Here is a 21,225-nt window from a genome sequence, read left to right as displayed (position 1 = left end):
GATGAAGTCACAGCTTCTGTCCTGATGTTTTAGAACAGACATTTTTGAGATCACAGTGGGGGCTTTTGCTTTGACATCTTAATAAACAACTTGATACTGAGCCTTCTAACAGGAGAAAACAGAGAAGCACGCCAATTCCCCTGCTCAATACAAATAAATATACATGACAACTAAGCATTCGACAATTCCTTTTCTTTTGGCCAGTTATGGCAAATTCAAATCCAGAAATGTTAAGCAGTTGGTCTTTCTCAAATGATATTTTGCAAAGTAGTAATTCAAATACCAAACTGCATCTTGGCACATATTACAATGAAAAAGTGTTGACATGCATTCACACTTTATTTCATTCCTTCTTCAAGGAATAAAATACCAGTAAGGATCCACGCATTTGCCATACTGCAAACTCCTTGTTCTTACTGAGTTGTTCTTACTCTTGCAGACAATCCCACACAAATCAGTGCTTCCTTCCCTTAGATGTTACATTAAACTACTCAGGGTTTAAGTGTTGTGTATGGGATTTGCAATCTGTTAAAGTGTAAGTAAAGAAGATTGTCGGTATTTATGGTGCACATGCCGGAAAACAAGACGAGAATGACACCTGCTTTAAAGTAATCACAGACAGTATAACTGGCATATTTTGGAATTCTAAGGCAACAATGTTGGACCAGCATGTGAAATTCTGCAGTAGACTCCAAGTTAATGTCTGCTTTCTTCTGCACAGGAGAAATATTCTGATTTTTTCCCCTTGTTTTTTTTTTATTCAGTGATAGGCAGCAATACAAAATGCCATCACTGCTACCAGGTAACTTCTGTCCTTCTGCATTCAACAAACCCCTTAGACAGCATGTCTACTCCATGGCTGGAGTAGCACACCCTTTACTGAAGATGATCTATCTGGCGATATTCATGTCTATTAAAAATACACATGCACATTTTTGCAGACTTGCAATTTAATGTATTTTCAGAATTCACTACAAAAATGCAGTTTCACAACTGTAACTATACACTGAGACTCCTACAGTAGTACGGATAATGTACAGATGTCTTTCCCAGGACTACCAATACTGTGCATTGTGCAAATCGTCTAGGACTGCAATCCTTCAGCAGCAGCAGTTGGAAGAAAATTTGTGAGCTGAATACTGATATCAAAATACAGATTTGAATAATTTACTCTTAAAAACATTCATATTTATAACCTCTTACAGAAAATAAAACAATTCATCTGATTATCAGATACATCCCTCAGTTTTTCCAGTTCCAAGGTATACACAGGTCTCCATCCTGCAGCACAGAGTAGAAATGCGAAATACAAAGGTGCATGCCTTGTAGGTAGGGCAAGGATTCCTCCAGCAGCCTCTTACAACAATCTATCATCTGTGCACTGGAAACACTGGGTTCCTTATACAGCCGATCCAAAGAAAATCTTTCTGTGGAAGTATTGATTAGCTCCTTCTCTGTAATCATCATCCTAGCAAAAGGAGACAACACACAGAGACAAAATTACAACTTCATCTCTTAAACCCCCTGCTCGGAAATATGCATTTCAATATATATTGAACATGCATTAAAACAAGAAATACTGAAATAAGTAGATTATATGTAAACATGCAAATGAAAGTGTCAATTCATGTACAGCTGTGGTGGCTGTACATCTCAGAAGTCAGAGTGAACACTCTTCCATGCCTATGGGCACCGCACGCCCATGGACTCACATTTCAAAGCCCATGCTATGACACCTTTTTGCTCACTAAGTTACTGGGAAAAACACAAAAATAAAAATCCTACGAGGCTCCATTTTTAATGTAAGGAACAAAAATACTTAAATAACCTTGAAAATTTAGGTTTTGGGCATAAAATCACGTTTATAATTATTCTGTCTTAATTAAATCAGTACTCTGTATGTCACCACAACCAACAACTGATAGGTACAGTAAACTGATGCACAGTAAGTGTGTTAGTAAGTTCCCAAATGTAGAACTTTTTTGACGTGTTTGGACACAATGATCTTAAAGGTCTTTTTGAACCTAAATGAATTTTGAATCCAAAGCTTGCAGATGATTTTTTCCTTCACCCCAGAGAAATAAGACACCATGTGGCAAAATCAAACTACTCAGAAAGCAAGTTAATGTGTAGATTTAATTAAGTCACTGGAGCTGTGACTGATCAACTGATGAAGACACAGTTCAGGTTCAGCCAGCCCCACCAGCTCGGGCGCTGTGCCACAGGAACACAGCTGCACTTCCAAGCCAGCCTGGCTGCAGACACAGCACCACTGCTGCCCTACAGCACAGACCCTGTGCTAGACAGGGGAGGAGCTACACAGCAGCAGCACCACTGGGATGTGAATCAGCCCAAGCTAAGCACAGACATGGCTACTGAGACACTTTGCCACACATGAAAACGCTACTGTAGGGCCTTGCCACTACTCTCCAGAGCTCAGGATGGGACCTCTGTGTACTTGCACGGCACTGAGCTCTGCACAAGAGCCCAGCCCACTCTGGCAGTCAGTGATGAGCTGAGCCAGTGAGTTAACCTAGAGCAAGCCTGTCCTCTCTATGAACATTTCCATGCCACCTTCCTGCGTGCATTCCCAAACACCCAGGCACTGAGCTTTCCAGTTCTGTCAAATCCTGGGCTCCCTTGAAGGATTCCAGTTAGCTGGAGAACTGCAGGTTTGTTTTCTGTCACTTCCACAGGGAGGCTTACATCTTTATCATCTCACACACCTGATACTTTACAGAAGCATGGAAAGGAGAATCCTGAATCACTAGAAGACTGACATTATCCACACGGATAACAGAACTTTCTAGAGCAGCAGCATTTGGATTTCCTTGTGCATTCATATCCTTGTAATTCAGAACTACAGCCACTCTATGCTGTTTACTGCATGTAAAACATTCAAGTCCACGTGCAAAGTACATCTCAAAGTATTTTCCTTTATCTTAGGGCCTTTTTAACCACCACACGAGGCTAAGAAAAATCAGAAGGACATGAATGAGTCCAAGGAAGCATTAAATGGAAAAGGAGTTCACAGTTATGATAAAAGAGGAAATACAACACAGCTAAAAAACAAAAGCAGAAGTGATACAGAATGACTACTTTCTATTTCCTGTCACACAAGAATGACAAATTATCAGGCTGTGGGTCTATAAACACAGAACACCTCCTCCCTTTTTCATATACACATGCTATATGTGATTCAAATATGCAATTTGCTGCCACTGGATATTTGGAGCCACAAAATGCAAAGTGGCTCAGAAAATAATATGACCGTTAAGAGCGGGGAAAATAAAAAGTCTATTCATTGCTATTAACATGAGATAATATTTCCAGCTTCAACTATTTTCTCAAGTGCAGTCAGACAGAAACTGGGAAGGAGTATGGAGTAAAAAACCCACCCCATCTTTTGCCCCAAGCATAAAGCCCCTCCATAACCTAATGGATGATGGGGACAGACATTGTGAATCAGTATAGTTGTTTACTGTTTCACACAAACCAGCAATTATCCAGCACACAAGATATGCATCTTGGCTCTTACATTCTTGTAACACAGCTGCTTGTGCTCTGAGGGCACAGTTTTCCTGGATTAGTGTCTTTATGAAGTGTGGTAGTGTGAGGTTTTTTGGAGAGTGAGTTACCCAGATGCAAATGCATATATTTGCTACAACATCCCTCCCAAAATCTATAGACAATACATTCCCAGCTGTGACATGTGGACAGCTACACAGAGAACTATTCAGTAGTTACAATTTACATGGCAAAAAACTAATTTCCAGGATGGACTAGGGTTGTGGAAAAATTCCAAAAAATCATGTTTACTGAAGCCCACCTGCAAAACATATCTTTCCAAGTAATGAGGTCTTAACCATAGTGCCTTCAGCAACACTCATGCCAAAAATACCTTCACAGAAACATATCTGGATTTATGTATCACGCATACACTTAGGACACTGTGATAGTTCAACAACTCATTAAAAGCTTTCCAAAGCAGAAAAATAAAGTTGTAGTAATGACCTCTGAAAAGACAAGTACCATCCACTTACCTGTAACAGTATTTTATTAAAAAAACCCCCAGTATCTCTACTTCATCCTCAAGGACACAGTATACAAGGTCAAGAACTAAATTTACAGTTCTGATGGATATTACAGAGCATGACATTTATTAATACTAATATTAAGTATGGTGCTGTGACTCCCTATCCTTATCTCTCATCTCACTCACACCTGTGAGAAAGTACCCTCAAGCTGCTTCATCATTCTTCCCCAATTTTTTTTTCTTTGCCTTGTTAGGTACTAATTGATATTTTTCTCGACTAACTGACCAACAACTAGAAATAATGATTCTCTCATTGGTCTCAATTATTTTTAGTTTAGATTTCACTGCTTTTCTGTCACATTTGAATTAATACTAATAAAAATTCTTGCTTTTCTTATTCATTGAGAAGGTGTTTTCCACCTCTTAGTTGGGGAAGTAATTGTAAAAAAAAATATGCTATTTTGTCTTGTTAGCAAAGGTATTTTACTTCTGAATGAAGTATAATTGTCTTCACAAGGTGAAAGAGAGTTATTTTCTAATAACTGTTTGCCTTTGCTATTGCTGGAATTCTTTACTTAGTAAAGCTGATGGCTAAAGTTCTATTTTAGAAACAAAAGGGGTTTTCCCACCAAATGAATATGAATACATTCTTTAAAATTCTCCTCCTTCTCCAAATAAAAAAACAAAACATGTAAAGATTTTAAAGAGTTAAATGTATCAAGTCACATGAACACTTACTCCTCCTTTCTTTTCAAATTCTCTCTTGCTTCCTGTGCTTTAGAAAAAATAAACCATTGAAGAGCTGCTGGATCACAGACTGTTGGGATCATGAAGTGTCCAAATTCATGTAAGCTTGGTGCATATCTGTCACTAATGAAACAGGATGGAAGTAAAGAATAAGGTATAATTTTGTAATGCAACTATTTATCTATTTATATAAATTACTTTCAGAAAAAAAATTAAATACAAATAATATAAATTTATCACAATCAGAATAATTGGTAAAAAATTATCAAGTTTGGTTCATGAGACCACAGAAATATAGTAGGTAATGCTTTTTTAAAATTCCATTTCAAAAGCAACTGGCAAGAATACTCAAAAATATAAACACCAGCAGAACAACACAGAACTTCTGATTTAACCCAGCACAACACTGTAAAACAGACATAACTTTGCATTCAAGTGGAATGAAATTAAGCAGAATTTTCTTCAGTCTGATTCCTTCATAATCCATAAAAATGCACTTAAAACTTTCAGAAACAAAAAGACTGACATAATGAAAAACAGAGACTATAACACTTTTCTTCTTTGTGACAGCAATAACCAGTGTGTGTAACAAAAAGAAGAAAAGTAAAAGCTCTACAAGAAATTAACGTTCCCCGCCAATACCCACCTTTCCAGAATCATTTGCAAGCCTCGCAGACTGCGAGGATGAAAAGGAAGTCTGCTGTCACGTAGTTTGTTATAGAAAGAGTTCAGAGTCTCAAAGTACTCTTCTAGAGTCAACAGAGGTTGCAGTTCTTCAATATATATTACTTGGATGCCTCCCAGGAGTTGGCTTATCCGATCTTCCAAGAGCAGCAGTCTTTTTTGAAGCTTGTAATAATTTGGCAGTCTCTCAAAAATCTGTGCATACACATGAACAAACATTTCTATGGTACAGAGCTTAAAAGTTACTTCTAATAAATTAAAAAATGACAAGAAACTATAAAAGAGACACTTAACAATGCAAACATGGATCCCAAGTGGAAAAAAAAATTAATGGTACTCTTGGTATATTCTTAACAAAGAATACCATAGGTGAAAAATGGCAAGTATATACGTTTTGGGACAAGATATAATCTAACAAGCTTTTAAGTATTTTCTATATTTACAACATAAAGGTACCAAAAGGACATAAAAACATGGATGGATATCCTCTATATATTCACAAATTATTAGTCTCAGATTAAAAAAAAATATACATAACCTGGTGCCCATATAAAGCATTTATCACCACAGTTATTGTGGTAGAGCTGTTCCTGATACAGTAGTCACTACCTACCATCTACCTGTTGATACTATTTTAAAGTAGTTTTTCATATAAAAAAAAAAAAAAGCTGCTGCTGCAACAGGTCAGGTGATTTCAGAACTATATCTTTAGAAACTCAGGAGAACAGCAGAATAGAGAGTAGACAGTTCTGATAGTAGAATCAGAACAGCTTTTGGCACAATAAAATTTGATTCAGCATTTGCATTTGTTACAGAGAAAAAGAGCAAAAATCCTTTAAATATTGTAGCTCTGATCAAATATTCTACAGACTGACTTGGACAGTACTCTACTGCTTCCTTCTTCTAATAATTAGTAACAAAAAGTAATAGCACTTAGGACTGCTTTCTAAAATGAGGGAGAATTGGACAAATTCACTCTCTAGAAGCCAACTCACCAACCTCATCAAGATTTTCACTGAGTGTCTATGTAACATTTCTCATGATATTCAGTGCATTTCTAAATAAAAAGCCTTTGATTTCAGGTTCAAATATATAACAGTCTTTTGTCTTCCCAAGCAAATAGCATCACTACAACTAACTACACATATTACTCCTGCATGGCATTTTGTGTGGCTTTATGACGCCTTTGGAAAAACCCACAGCAAAGGTAAGAAAGATGAAGCATTTATCTTTTCAAGAAAGTCAGTGTTTATTTTAGGATAATCAGAACATTTTTATTGCAATGACTATCAACAGTCTCAAATCTCAAAGTTTTCTATTAAATTCTAATTTCTCAGTTTAAATTCTTAGTAAATTGTTCACACTAACAAGCCATGGTTTGCTTTCCCCCCTCAGTGAAACATATATAGGCAAAAATTCAAAGCACCACCAAAAACAGAAGATCAGGTGTTAACTTTTCATGTTATTCACTGAATGGAATACACAAATAGAATATTCTGATATTCTAGCAGGGTGAGATTCCCAACTATGAAATTCCACCAATAATCCCCTTTACAAAGAAATATTTTTTGACAGAATCATCAGTAATGTTTCAGTAAGCAAGATCAAAGAAAAAATCCTCAAGTGACATGTTGATATTGCTACATATTTAGTTTTTGGTCCTTTGCATACAACGTTATCATTGAGGATGTCAGAAAGCTTATCAACTCTGAACTTTACACAAGCAGCAGCAGAGTTGACATAGTCACTAAAGATAAAATTCTGCAACATCCACATTAGCTGCCTAAAAGAACAAAATGGAGTGACAGGGTTGGTTAGCAGCCCTTGACTGAAATAATCAGTTCACAACTCCCTTTAAATCTCATATTTACAAAAGATTGGAATAAAATCCAATCATGGGAATGAGCTCTTTATGGATCACTAAGTATTATGACAAGACTCACTGCACAGACTGGAACAGTGCATAACAAATTAGTTTTCTTTACATCTAATCAGAAGTAGTACTGACTTACTAATGAAAGCCAAGATCTAGCAAAGACTGTTGTTAGTAACAGCACACACAGGAATACATTTCGAATGCAGTGTACACCATTATGCTAATCACATTAGCTAAGTGTTTGCCTTAAATCACTCATCGGTTACCTGCACCCATTAATATTTTTGTTACAGTTTACAAAAGGATGGCACAACAAGGGGTGTTTTAATTAGTTTGAAATCTTACTTTGGTCCAGTGATGATGAACATCCATGGTCCCCAGCATGATGTGCCCTGCTGCACTCATACCCGAGCGGTCTGTGAATACCACCGTGCGTCCTAGAGACCGAACAAAGCTCTTTACCACTCTGGGTTACTGCAATCATTCCTACAATTACTGAAGACTTAACTAGGCTGCTAACATGTCACAAGCAAGGTACATCTGCAGCACAAATGTATGTGAGCAGGTACTTCTGTTACTCTCAAGATTTTGAAAGATTCCTGAAAAGTCCAGTTTAAGAATTTTTTTCATATAAACCTGACCCAGCATTTGCCTTCTCTTTGTTTGAACTTGATAGATTTTTATTTATTGGTGATTTTTTCTTATGCCTTCTTCTAAAATATGAAAAAAATCTCATCAGAGAGGATATTCAAAGAATCTGTACAAGTCATGCATAAAGCAGGAAACACACGGTTTATGCTTGAAGCATATACAAAGTAAAAGTTGGTCAAATAACTACTAATAAGGCCACTCAACTCTATTTCAGAACTCTCAGCAACATGCAAACTGTAAGAAACACTTGAACATTATGTTTTTGTTCTTTTTTAAAATAGAGACAACATAAAAGGCTAATTCTAGGTGGACTTTTAGAGGGATAAATCAGTTTTGAGTGTATGTTTTTTTAAGATGAGTACAAAGACCCTCAAGAATTCTTTAGGGTAAAAGCACAGGGAACTATTTATCAAAATAAGCTTCCTCAAAAATCTTCAGTGTGTGATGCAATAATTTACAAGACAAGGCTTAAGTAGAAGCTCTTGCTCTCAGAAATGAGTTTTCCAAAATCCCAAAGAAAGAGCAACACTGACTTCAAGGCATTTAGTCCATCTTTGTACCCTAAGGCAACATCAACTGTACTTGTATAATTACTGGCAGGTATTTACCCAGTGCATTATTAAATATCTTCAAAGATAGAGACTACAACAGATTCACAAGACAGACTTCTCTAACACTTTCAATCTTTAGCATGCTCAGGAAAAGAAAGTAATTTGAAATCTGATACAATTTAAAACTACTATTCACTGTCCTTCCCATTCTGTCTTTTGGCAAAGGATTAGGTGAACCCTCAAATGAAAGCCACTCAAAACTGAGTATCTGCAGAGAGGCATAAAATGTGTAACTACAATTAGAGGAAACAGCTACTGCCACAGGTCAAACAGCTGTATGAGAAGAATGATAGGTCAGGCTTACAGAATATTTTAGTTTTTCCTGAGAAAATGCTGACTTTCATATAGTTATTCTATGGAACACACATGAGAAAAGACAGCAGTAGCATTTTAAAGGTATTCTAGTAAATACTTGCTAGGTTAGAGACCTAGGTACATTTTTGTCTTGAATCTACTATGGGCAACAATCTATTGCTTCCACCACCCTCTGAGAGGTTCAGTTTAGATTTTTTTACTTTCATTGCTAATATTAAGTCTGGTGGCTTCAACAGACTCCACTTGCATTTATTAAGAAGTAAACTAGAAGCTGAGTGCAGTGAATAAACACTAAGGAAAGGTCACTTTAAAAAATACCCAGTAGCTTTAAATGTAAGTTCTCACCAGGTTTTCAGTAAGACTGACAAGTTTGTTTTTGCAGTTTTCAAAAGAATTTGTAAAAAGAACTACAGCTCCCTTGTCACAGAAGACCCGTGCTCATTTCTGAATCAACACTATATTAGGATACATGAAACAACCAACAGAAATACCTTTAACATTCTCTAAAACTTCAGGTCGCTGCTGGACCAAGCGACCCAGACTGTGTAGCTGGCTACAGCGGTGAGCAATGCCCCAGCTTCTCTGCCACCTAAATAAAAATGTAATTGGAAGCATTTAATCCTCAATATTATTTAAAAAAAGAAATCACAGAAGCTGAGATGCAGCTCAAAGCCTTATAACACAAGCAAAATAGCAGCTGAACAGTAATAAAAGCAAAGGCTACTCAAAAGCTGTCCATGTCATATGCTATTTGATCTGATAAAAAGCCTAAATAAAATTGCAGTGTTTCTTAAAGTGACTCCCCAAAAACAAACAAAGAAAACCAACACCAGCAAAAACAGATGTAAAACCAGGTAGACAGAACTTGTAAATCTCTCCCCCAATAAGAAGGGGGTTAGTAAGAGAACAGCACCAGACAATCCAGTATTTGGTTTGGTCATGGCACACGCAGTTTGTTTGGACACTGTGTAATGTTTGTCCAGAGGAGCAAATACAGTATGTAAGGACACTGTCTTATTTTCCTTTTTTTTTTGATCCCTGCCCAAAGCATTACTATGATTCCAATGGAAAGTTGCTATGCATTATTCATATTTTACAGTGGAGTAATTTCTGTTAAACCATACAGGATCCAGGTGTTACCTTGCTGGCTTTAATACACGTAGTTTTGACATCTTTTCCATCACAGACTGATCAGACTGATTGCTAAGTCAATTTCAAAAAGTATCTAAATTGTGAAGCTGTTCCAGTGTATTGGAAAAATACACCTTTTTACAGACTTCTAGTTGATATAAAACCATCTCAAAGTGGAAAATTCCCATTCCTTTTTTTTACTGTGTCTGTCTGGAACTGAGTTAATTTTCTTCATAACACCCATATGTTATATTTTATTAACAGTGATCATAACACATCAGTGTTTTGGCTATTGTGCAGTGCTGGCACAATGTCCAGGTCTTCACTTTTTCTTCCCCCTCTGCCCCCCGCCATCAGCAAGTAGGCTGGGGTGGACAAGATGCTGGGAGGGGACACAGCCAGGCTGGGTGACTCCTACTAACCAAAGGGATATTCCAGACCATATGTCATATTCAACAATAAATGCTGAGGGAAAGGAGAAGGAAGGGGAACCCTCAGGGTTATGGTGTTTGTTTCCAAAAGCAAGCATTACACATGCTGAGACCCAAATTCCCAGAGGTGGCTAAACACCTGCCGATCAATGAGGAACACAGAATTAATTTCTCCTTTTGTTTTGCTCACTTCAGCTATTAAACTTCTACCTTAATCCATAAATTTTCTTGCGTGTGCTCTTCCTATTCTCTTCCTCCCATTCCACTGTATAAGCAAGTGGCTGTGTGGGTACTCAGCTGCTGGGTGGGGTCACCCACATCATCTCATTTAGGGAACCAGAACTGGCAAAACCTCACTCCTTGGGATGCAGAGAATGGCACTATGCCACAGCACTTGTCAGGCAATTTAATCAAATAGGAGCAATTCAAATAATTATTTACTGTTACCTAGCAATATCACTTTGCTTTCAGCAGCACCAGACAGGAGCAGGAAAAGGTGGCCATTTCTTCATCTGTCCTAAACTTACACATGGAATAAAGCCAGTGACCCAGTTATTGTTCAGATCTCTGTGAACATTAGCACAAGGCTCCAGAATCACAAGTAATAGTGTCCTATTAAGATACTGCTTTGTCAGATTTCCAACACTCACGTTATTTTCTGCGTTATAACAATGTAAGTCATGGAAGATTAATAACTCTTCATGGAACACAATAATTTGAATGTATTTTAGAAGCACAAACTATTTAAGAAAATTAATATAAGCCATGAATAAAATCAAACTGATGGGTTTAATACTGAAGACTGATTGAGAATGTTAAAAACCCTCACCACAGCACAGTTACAGAGCATTAGAAATTGTGTTCCAAAAACCTGGCTTCAGCTTAAAGGAAACCAAGGTCTTTTGCAGGGTGAAAGGACAAAAGCATGATTTTCGAAGCTCCAACTCTCTCTTTCCTGGTTAAAAAAAAAAGAGCCTAACAGACTAGTCCTTGAAATAATCCCCCAAAAGTTTATTCTTCCACTTGTAAATACCTTCGCTGCCACTTTCCCACCCTGAATACCTTACTCCACAACATCCTCACTCTAAGGCACAAAAATTAAAAAGGGCTGCAAATTATTTTCTGGAAAATATTCAGAAGAATCAAGATCTCCAACTGCACTCAGATCTTTCAAACAAACAAATCTCCTCTGGAGTGTGAGAAACTAAACACTAGAAGAAAGAACATTTTTATTAAGCATTCACAGGATGTCCTTATGTACCATGTGCAAAGTTGGATTTCACTGCTGGTCTAGTTACCTTTGTAGATATTAACTTGAATTCAGGAAATGCAATTTTAAACAGCAAAACATCCAAACTGATACATACACAACAGTTCTATTTCTGTGTTTGCCTCAACTAGAGTCTGTGTTTTCAGTTACAAACTGAAAGGAGGTCTCTCGGAGCAGATTACAACAGGAAGCTCATCCCAGTAGAATACTTCTAGAAAAATACCAGTCCAGTAACACTTCTTCACATACGAAATATAGCTGTTTTGCTGAAATAAGCTTTTAAAGTTCATGGCGTAGTATTAGACAACAGTTCCTTGCTTTGACTGTCTTAATCCAAATTCAACTGATCTAATTAATTACCTGATATCTGAGAGCTGGAGTTCATGAGAAAGTTCAATTTTTAAACGTTCTAATTCTTTTCTAAGTGGCAAACTCTTTTTCAGCTTTTTTTCTGCACTTGCTTCATTATCATCCAGCCACGACCTGAAAAAGGAGGCAAAATACTCAACAGTAGAAACATGCTGCTGAATCATGTAGGCAGTAGAGGTAACTCAGTTCTTACTGCTAATATATTTCAAGTCAAATTATCAGGTAAAGGGATTTTTAAAAAATAGAGGATAGAAGATGAAATTGCTAAATGCTTCACCTTAAATTATCTACAGAGGAAACCCTGGCAGTTAATGTCTTCGGAGGGGACTAAGAAATCAAACAACTGAAAGCAATGACAGTGTTAAAACTGTAAGACTTAGATCTGTGTGTAAAAGGCATAAAACAGCAGATCAGTGTGACTTCAGGGGAGATCTTCAGAACTCTGTGATTTAATTTAAGGAGTTTCCACACATGTGCCTTTAAAAAAACCCAAACAAACCAAAACACAGCAAAACTTAACAAAAAATCCCCAAACAAAGTGATCATAGTAGACTATCAAATAGGGGAGGTGGTACTAAAGGGCTAAGTTAGGTAACCCTTACAGAGCTGACATAGACACAGATTAAACAGGTCAAAGTTTTATCCTTTTTTTGCCAATAATCACAACCAGACAAACATGACTCTTTGAGTACACCTAAACTTTCGATAAGTAATTCTGTTTCTAGGAAAAGGTTACCATTCAAGAGATTTAGCCCTTGTTGATGGTATAAAACTACATACTCCATTCTCATTTGTATTTGAAGCAAAAAAATTCAAACTCAAGTAAAAAAGGAGGCCTGGTGCCAGCTGTCTGTGTATTAAAATGAGACTGTTAATACATAACTGTATAACCTTGTAAATGTGTAAAAATATTCTCTAGCATGTTAAATCCCAGTGAAGCGTTTTACAATTGTGTGCATTACAGTAGTTTTATTTGTGAGGTGGTATGCAGGACAAGGGACATACTTTGCTCTGAAGGTTCTTCCAGGACAGTTATGCACTCATTTCAAATGGCACCTAAATCTCATTGTTACAAAAAGTTTTTCAAGGCCCCAAGATGCTTATGTCCCAAAATGAGCACATACAAATTTTTTCAAACCACCAATTTTACTACAAACCTGCTATATGTAATGCAAGTTCAGCATTTATAACTACATTGACTTAAATATTAAGGTTTTCCCGCTGAACTACACATGAGAAGCACAACACTAAGATACCATGCATATTAAAACCTTTTAACCTTAGTTTTCATCTGTTATCTCGCACCCTTAACAGAATGTTTTGAAATAGGTACAATAAAGATAACAGCCAGGTTTGTGCTACAGAAGTCCTGCAAGCGATTTGGAGCAAGTGGAGCCCTTGTCTCCTTTTGAATTGCCACCAATATTCCCCAAATCTGAAAAACTAGATCAACCAAAACTAGACTGACCAAACATGACTGCTGGGCAAAGATACAGGAATGCTTCAGCTTTGCTGGCATTGTAGGTGTTCCAGGAGCTCATCTGAACTCTAATTATAAAAAGTATGGCAAAATTACATGTTGAACAATAAAGTTTTGTGTCTTTCAGTGTTTATTGTCTACCTCTAAAAAACTCAGCATTAGAATAAGACTAATTTAGGTTTTAAAATTTCAGTTCAATGAAAGCATTACATACAGTAAAGTTGTTTCCACTCTCTGGGCTTGCTCTAGTTCCTCCTCAGGATCCTTGAATCCAGTAAATGAATAGTAAGTCTTATCCCATTTGATAGGTCTGTTCACTGTGCTTTTTGCTTCCTTCTGGGGTTGAGAGTTCACATTCAAACTCTGAACATGCTCTGTAGATAAACTGCAGGAGTTGAGAATATCTAATACCGTGCTCAGGAGATCTCTAGTATGTAACGTAAAACTGACTGCTCGAAACCCTGTAAAAACAAGGGTTATTTAATTAAAATGATTTAAAATGCATTCTCATTTCTTTCCTCTTACACAAGAAGCTAGACAAGGCACAGATAGTTGGAAAATATGATGATACTGTTATTTCAATACTCACTGCACAAATTCACATGCTGTTTGACTATATCCCATCACTTAGTTACTGGGCCTAATTTCCCTAATTAGAAAGTGAGCTTTTGGCTCAAGAGCAGAAGACAACTTCCAGTTCAAATGTTAAGTTAAGGAAACCAGACATAACACTACCATTTTCTTGAAAAACAGCATGATTTTATTTTCTAGCATGAGGGTCCCTCTCAATTTGCTCTAGTGTTTTGACTGTCAGGACATAGAACGTAAAACTCTTCTGTCAGGTAAGGCATATTGGTACTGGAGACAAATATGTAAAATAAAGTCAATCAAAAGCAACATTCCAAATTTGGCAATATTTTCTGTAGTCTCAAAGAGAAGAGACAATGAAGTAAATAGAAACTTAAGATATTATACAGCTTCTGCTAAGAGCTAAGTTCCTACTGATTCTACAAGTACCCTGACATTGTGTACTATACAAGGACCCAACTGTTGCTCCAGTTAAAGATGGCAATAGTATTAAAAGCAGAAATATTCTCATTTACATCCACCTTTTTTACTTCCTTATACTGTAACCTGACCTCAGGGCTGTAATGTCTAATTCTTTCAAGGCTTTTTAAAGCTTAAGATGTTTAATTGCTTGGGATGGTCCCACCTGCCTCATCTAACAGAGATTTTCACGGTTTGACAGGATTTTATTCAGTTGAAAAGTCGTTATGACTGCACAAGGCAAAACAATGGTCTAAAGGAATTTAAATACAGGAAGATACATTCTACACAATATAAAAGCACCTGAAGCACTGAAGGATTCCTGAACATTAGAAGAGTTTGGTTCTCTTTCTCTTACATAGAAAGTAAGCTGAGTTGGCTTAAAGGAACGAAATCCTGGTTTCTGTAGATTCTCCAAGTAGCCATTTAGCCTCTTCAGAGAGTTTTCATTTACTTCCTGTTTTAAACAAAAACAAACAAACAAAAATTACAGATGATGAATTTGGCCATTTTTCATCTAAAACTTAATCTTACATGCAGAATTAGGTTTCACAAAATGTCAGCTGCTTTTAACAACTAGTAACAGGGTTCATATTCTCAGCATTTATAATTACCTTGCATGAATAAATTTGTATGGTGTACACACTTGTACATTTATGTACATTCCAAAACCCACTGGCTTTCAAACTTAAAGAAATTCATGGATTCAGATATAACACACAGCATTTCAAAGGGATAAAGTAAAATGTATTACAAATTAGCCTCGAAGGATTCAGTATTTTCTTTATAATAATGAGAAAATACGATTAACAAATAAGGGACTTTTAAGGGATCTATCCTTGCTAAAAATTAAGGAAGTGCATCTAACATTACTTTTGTAATAGCAGGATAGCAGGAAAACTAGAAAATTTCTATCCCTGTTATATGAAATATTTACAAAGAAAGCATACTAAAGTATTTTTACCCTCTCTTTGGGATGCTGGCCAAAGAAATCTGGATGTACAGCAAAATAGAAAGGTCTGAGAGCATTGATGGCATCAGCGCCTGACAAAGTTCTTGACTGAAGAACGCATTGCAGCAATATCTTGTCCAGACATAACCTAACAAAGCAGTAAAATGTTTATGTATGATGCTACCATTAAGTGACAAACTGATATAATTACATTAATATGTGACAGAATGGAGTAAACATTCATAGTTGCAAGTACAATAATTTAAAACAGAATTTAAATCAGGAGTCTGAATTCTGGATCTTTCCCCCTGGGATTAACAAAGCTGTGTTTTGACAGTGCCAATCCAACAGGTTTGAGGAATGGTGGATGCTAATGGTTGAATAAGACATGTAAATAAGTACAAGAACTTCTACTTTCTCAAATATGCTTCAAATAAAAATTCCCCAGTCAAGCAGTTCAAATTGCAAACATTGGCTTTAGTGGTATTGTTTGTAGACATTGCTGAAGCTGCTCTTAAACCCCTATATACCTCTGAACCTCCAAGTTAAAAAGCCACACCCAGTACTTTTCAAGCAGTGCCAAAAGAATATTAAATTTTACCCAGGAGTAATAATCACAAATTGGTGAAAAAGTTCTGCATTAGTTTCTGAGCTCCATAATTGTATCCGTTAAAAAAAAATTCAACTTTCCTGACCATACTGTTTTATAGAAAATATCAAGTAAAAAGACAACACTTTTTGCCCTTTCATCTTCACTGAATTACAAGAAAACAGCACTAAAAGAAATTTAATGGTAGGACAAGATTGTTTTACGTAAGGTCAGAAGGAAAAGTCAGGTTGAAGAAGTTGTAGGAAGTTCAGAAAGTTCAAATTATTGAACGCCTGCAATTATGTAGAAATTAAAGAACAGTTCTGTAACAAGAATACTTGTGTAACAGAAGACTGAAATGGAAAGAAAAAACTAAGTTCTGCACTAAAAACCACGAAAATATCCTGCCATAGCCCAAAGGTAATATTCAGGTTTAGCAAACTAAGTAGCAAGAGAGCATATATAAAAACAGCAAGAAAATTGAATTAGGAGATATACAACAGGTTTCTCCAGCTGATTTCACAAGCTAACAAATTCAACAGGCCAATTTCAGTACTAACATTCACTTTAGTTTGCAAATTAGAAGGGCAGGGACTCTGCTCTGTTAAGCCATACAATGCAGTTTCACTCCTCACAGTATCATTCAAACTGCAACCCCCAAAGAGGAAAATACAGGGCAGATTAGACAAAGCTGCTTTCAACTCACATAAAACTAATAACTTTATTAATAATTGTTAGCAGGACTGTTTTACAAAGAGCTATTTGTCCAGCATCCTAGACCAAATAATCATCCTGGACACAGAAACATGAGACTTTCTCAACTGCTCACATTAATTAAAAAAGAAAATCCAAAAAAATTCCAAAATTTGTGCTCAGACAATAAGCAGAATGTTCTATTTTGGCAAATGATAAATGACAACATTTGAGCTGTCAAGTAGAAGCAGTGACCCTTACTTTACCTTTTTTCTGTCAACCTTTCCAGTTCTTCAATTAGAAACATGAAAGCAATGAAGACTAATTTTTTTCTGCCTAAGAGGTGGACAAATATTTAATTAGCAAATCTTAACAGTCAGCTTGCTGAAAATAAAAGTTATTGTAGAAAAGTGGGAGAAAAACCTCATGATGTAAGAAGGCCGATGGAATTCCAAATCCGTTATGACTTAAAAACAAATTTCATGCATGTAGATGAAGTGTAAGATAAAAAAAAAAAGAAAAAAAAAAAGAAAAAAAAAGGAAAAAGAAGCTAAAATATACTACTGGCAAACACTTCTACCTCCTTGTGGGCTGCATCTCAGAGATTCTAAGACTAAGACTCATCATCACTACAGCCCATGATTCAACTCAAACCAGCAGGAGATGGTGAAGGACCACAGCAATATAATGCTATTAGGGAGAGTGAAAGCTCTTAATGACAAAATCTTGGTACAGCTGCCCAGTGATGCAGGAAAAACACCTCTATTAGACTAGGCAAGACAGGAAGCAAAGCACCCTGGACAGAAGTCCACTTGGTCACAGGCTTTACCATTTTGGATCTGGAAGCACCAAAATAATTGTCTTGCTGAGAAAAAAACCAGGAAATTTTTCTCTTTTTTCAGATAGCAAGTGGACACAAAACAGTAATACAAAAAAAAAAAAAAAAAAAAAAAAAAAAAAAAAAAAAAAGCAAAGGAAAAAAGTATACTAACCAGTTATCCTTCTGATTGCAGTTGACTGCCATGTAAGAAATTCCCATCCTCCTAGACCAAGCTGCTAGGAGGAAGAGGATCTCAGTTCTCTGTTCACCTTTTTTGTACACCATTTCCCACATCCACTCTCAAGCTACACTGCATAATGTTTCCAGTAGTTCAGAAAAAATGTTCAACACACCACTAATCATAAAATTCCATCTGTTATTCTACATGAGAAATGGCCAAGTACAGCTAACTTTAGTTCCCTTGTTTTGTATCTAAACAACACTGTCATGCTAGAAGGAAGGCCCAGGATTCCAGCCAAAAGTCTATTTTGAACTTGCTTGAAAGAGAAATGCTCAAAGGCCAAAATTAGTCTGCGTGACAGAAGGAAGAATTCATTCACTGAAGGTGAAAGACAGAACTCTGAGGCATCTTTGAACTGAAGTGACAAAGTAAGAGAATTAAAATGGATTTAGAGGGAGAAAATGCACGAAAGATGTTTATGGCTTCACTCACAAGGAGCAAAGATTGTTCCAAGAACTTCATTTAGATCTGAAGAGCAGGGAAAGGCTTCGTATTAAAATCAAGGTCACAACCACTTTGAGGACAGCGTCTCCACTTCATGACATGAAATACAATCTCTACTAGAACACATTATGCAATCATACTCCAAAACTGATTTAATTTATTGGTTAAATAATTCCTTTCAACTTCCTTTTCGTTCACATCTCTCCGAAGTTCGACTTTTTGGCGCATAGCTTTGGCACGGAAAAGCTCTGTTAAATTAAGTTCATAGTTACAGACGTATTCACACATTTTGAAGCACTAAACTTTAATAACTCAATAATGCAGTAATATATTGGATATCATATTCATATTTCTCATAATTAAGCCATTTTAAACCCCTTGTTTTGTTGAGAGCCATTTTAATGTCTCACTTGAGGACAGGCATATGGCTTTGGAGAATTTTCAACTGTGGGTGCTCTGCTGAAAGCTTCAAGCTGTAAAGATGAGAATGTCAAAGAAATAAGCATGGAACAAAAACATGAAACCAGTTTCACAAAAATGCAAGTCATAAGCAAACACTGAAACATATGCTAAAGGTAAATTAGGTCAGTAACATGCCATACCTTCTCACGGTTCTCAAGCAGCAAAACATTTCAACAACTTAATAGTTGAGCCAAATTTCAGCCATCCGCTAACTCACTTTAAAAAAAGGAAAAAAAAATCTTTTTTAGAAATGGACATGGATATTTTCCCCAGCGCATTTTCTAAACCTTGGGTGATAACTTTTAAAGTCACAACAGTAACTTAAAATTGAACAACCACACCTAAAACCTAAAGCTTTGTGTAAGAATGCTTTCAGTTTCCTCTGCTAACAGTGAGTCTTGCCAATATTAAGAGTTCTTAAGATCTTGATAAGAGTTATTAAGATCTTGATTTGAGAATGAACATTTAAAGGTATTTCAGTTAGGGAAAAAGATTTCCCAAGAATTTAAAAAGCAAACAAATAGAAGCAGTAACACATGGAATTTCATGTAAACTTTTACTATGTCCTACACTCAAACAAATATTAATACTTTAAAACACATGTGCCAACTACTTTACAGGAGGTTAATATAAAACCAGAGGGAAAGTCACAGTCATACAACAATGCCCGTGAATCTTTGTCGAAGGTTTGCTGATATTCATAAAAATGAATTAGCAATTCTTACCAGTAACTTCTGCACTAAGCAACTGTAGGCTAGAGTTTGCCAACAGGAGACAAACCACTTAGCATGTCAGAGTGCAAATATATACCTAATTATTAGGGATTATGAGGTAAGCTGGCCATGTTTTCAAGCATTTTTTAATACACTTTGCACTTATCAAAATATCATGCCTGCAACATATGCTGTTTTAAAGAACCCAAGATGAACAGCTATCAGAGAAACATCATCCAGGTTCCGATACAGCATGACACTTCCTATACCTACTTTGCAAAACACATGAAGTTTCAGAAGTGCACATTACTAACACAAATACAATTAAGTAAGAACCTGAATTTTTACTAGAGACTCATATTGGGACGAAAAAAAAATACTGAGCTAAAATATCCCCAAAACATTTGATAATTTTTGTCTTCTGATTTTCAGATAGGTGGGCAAAACAGTAACCGTGTCGTTTTCACTGTCTGTAACAACAGTCTTAATCATAAATTAAGTTAAACACATTAGCAAGCTCGCTGGTCATAAAACAGTTTTCCCTCACTGTCATTTTAGCTTCAGGCATTTGGGGAGAGGATGGAAAAAACTCAATCTCAGTTAATCCGCGGTGACGCTTTATATAACCAGACAAAAGCATAATTGTTTCTTCTTTAAATGCTCTATTAACTGCTTGGAAATTGGTACACTGCTTAGCTGAAAAACAAAACCCCCTGGGTTTGACTAAGTTTCACCTGCACCCCACCTCAAAGACAAACCCGCTGAAACATAAAATATGAATTATGTCGCAGGAGCCTTTGGCACCAGGACGTCTCACATGGCTGGCACCCCCCGCTCAGCCCGCTCTCGTCTGCCCCAGGTGTTCACCTACACTTGAGGCAGCACGGAGAAAACAGCGAGAAAATCAACAAGATGACAGCGCTCAGAAAATAAGCTCGGGTGAACGTGACTCGCTCACTGCTTGAAAGGCAATCAGCTGCAACGGTCCGATCACTAATGGTATTAACTACTGAAAACAGAGCCCCGGTAGAATTCGCTTTAAGATCCACTAAAGGCAAGGTCCTCCCAGAGGGCGGCAGAGCTGACCGCGATCCGATCACAGGCCTTTCGCACCCTCAGGAACGCGGCGGTGGATAAGGAGCCGCCGAGGCCGGGCCGGGCCGGGCCGAGCCGAGCCGAGCCGAGCCGAGACCCGGGGCCGCGCGTGCCCGCGCGCACGTACCGCCAGGCGCCTGCCAGCGCACGGGCAGCCCCCGGTCCCCGCCCCGCCGGCGGGCTCCGAGCGACGCGCCCGGCCCGGTTTCAAAGCAGACTCCCCCACACACCGCCCGGGCTCGGCCTCGCACCGTCCTCCAGCCGCCGTCCGAGCAGACCCCCCGCGCAGGTGGGCGGTGGGCTGCGCTGCCTCCCCTCATGCCCTCCCCTCGGGGAGAGAGGCGCGGAGGACCCTGCCCGGCCCCGCTTACCGCCGCGGCCGGACGGCGCCCGCCGGGGCTCGGCCCCATCGCCCCCGCCGACGGCCCCGGAGGGGGCGGGCCCGGGGGATTCCCGCCGGGGGCGGGGCCGACGCACGCCTGCGCTCCCGCCCCCGGCGCGCGCCCCGCAGGTCCCGCCCCCCAGGGGCGCCTGAGGGGAGCGAGCCCTTCCCGCTCCAGAGGCTGCT

General features: G+C 37.9%; 1 protein-coding gene across 1 annotated transcript; it reads right to left on the bottom strand.

Moving 5' to 3' along the window:
* Nucleotides 1–915: 915 nt before the first annotated feature.
* Nucleotides 916–21,152, bottom strand: TCAIM (T cell activation inhibitor, mitochondrial). The gene is made up of 11 exons (XM_063408532.1): nt 21,029–21,152; nt 18,990–19,065; nt 15,613–15,748; nt 14,952–15,105; nt 13,816–14,062; nt 12,113–12,235; nt 9,412–9,509; nt 7,689–7,780; nt 5,430–5,662; nt 4,775–4,906; nt 916–1,468 (listed from the first exon to the last, which is right to left on the bottom strand). The coding sequence occupies exons 2-11, from the start codon at nt 19,016–19,018 to the stop codon at nt 1,243–1,245; spliced, it is 1,470 nt and encodes a 489-aa protein (XP_063264602.1). The 5' UTR covers nt 19,019–19,065; nt 21,029–21,152; the 3' UTR covers nt 916–1,242.
* Nucleotides 21,153–21,225: the final 73 nt, after the last annotated feature.

This window comes from Prinia subflava, chromosome 1 (genome assembly GCF_021018805.1).
Source record: "Prinia subflava isolate CZ2003 ecotype Zambia chromosome 1, Cam_Psub_1.2, whole genome shotgun sequence".
NCBI lineage: Eukaryota > Metazoa > Chordata > Aves > Passeriformes > Cisticolidae > Prinia > Prinia subflava.
The sequence above is the reverse complement of the archived record's forward strand: the minus strand, read 5'-3'. Positions and strand labels throughout refer to the sequence as shown.

What these genes read in the sequence shown, in the direction of transcription:
- TCAIM (XM_063408532.1), bottom strand. Translation starts at nt 19,018, where the DNA reads ATGTTTTGCTGCTTGAGAACCGTGAGAAG. An exon ending in TGCTTGAGAACCGTGAGAAG is followed by an intron (nt 15,749 to 18,989) that starts GTATGGCATGTT and finishes CTGCTTTGTTAG; the next exon opens with GTTATGTCTGGACAAGATAT. An exon ending in CTCCAGCTCTCAGATATCAG is followed by an intron (nt 9,510 to 12,112) that starts GTAATTAATTAG and finishes ATTTTTATTTAG; the next exon opens with GTGGCAGAGAAGCTGGGGCA.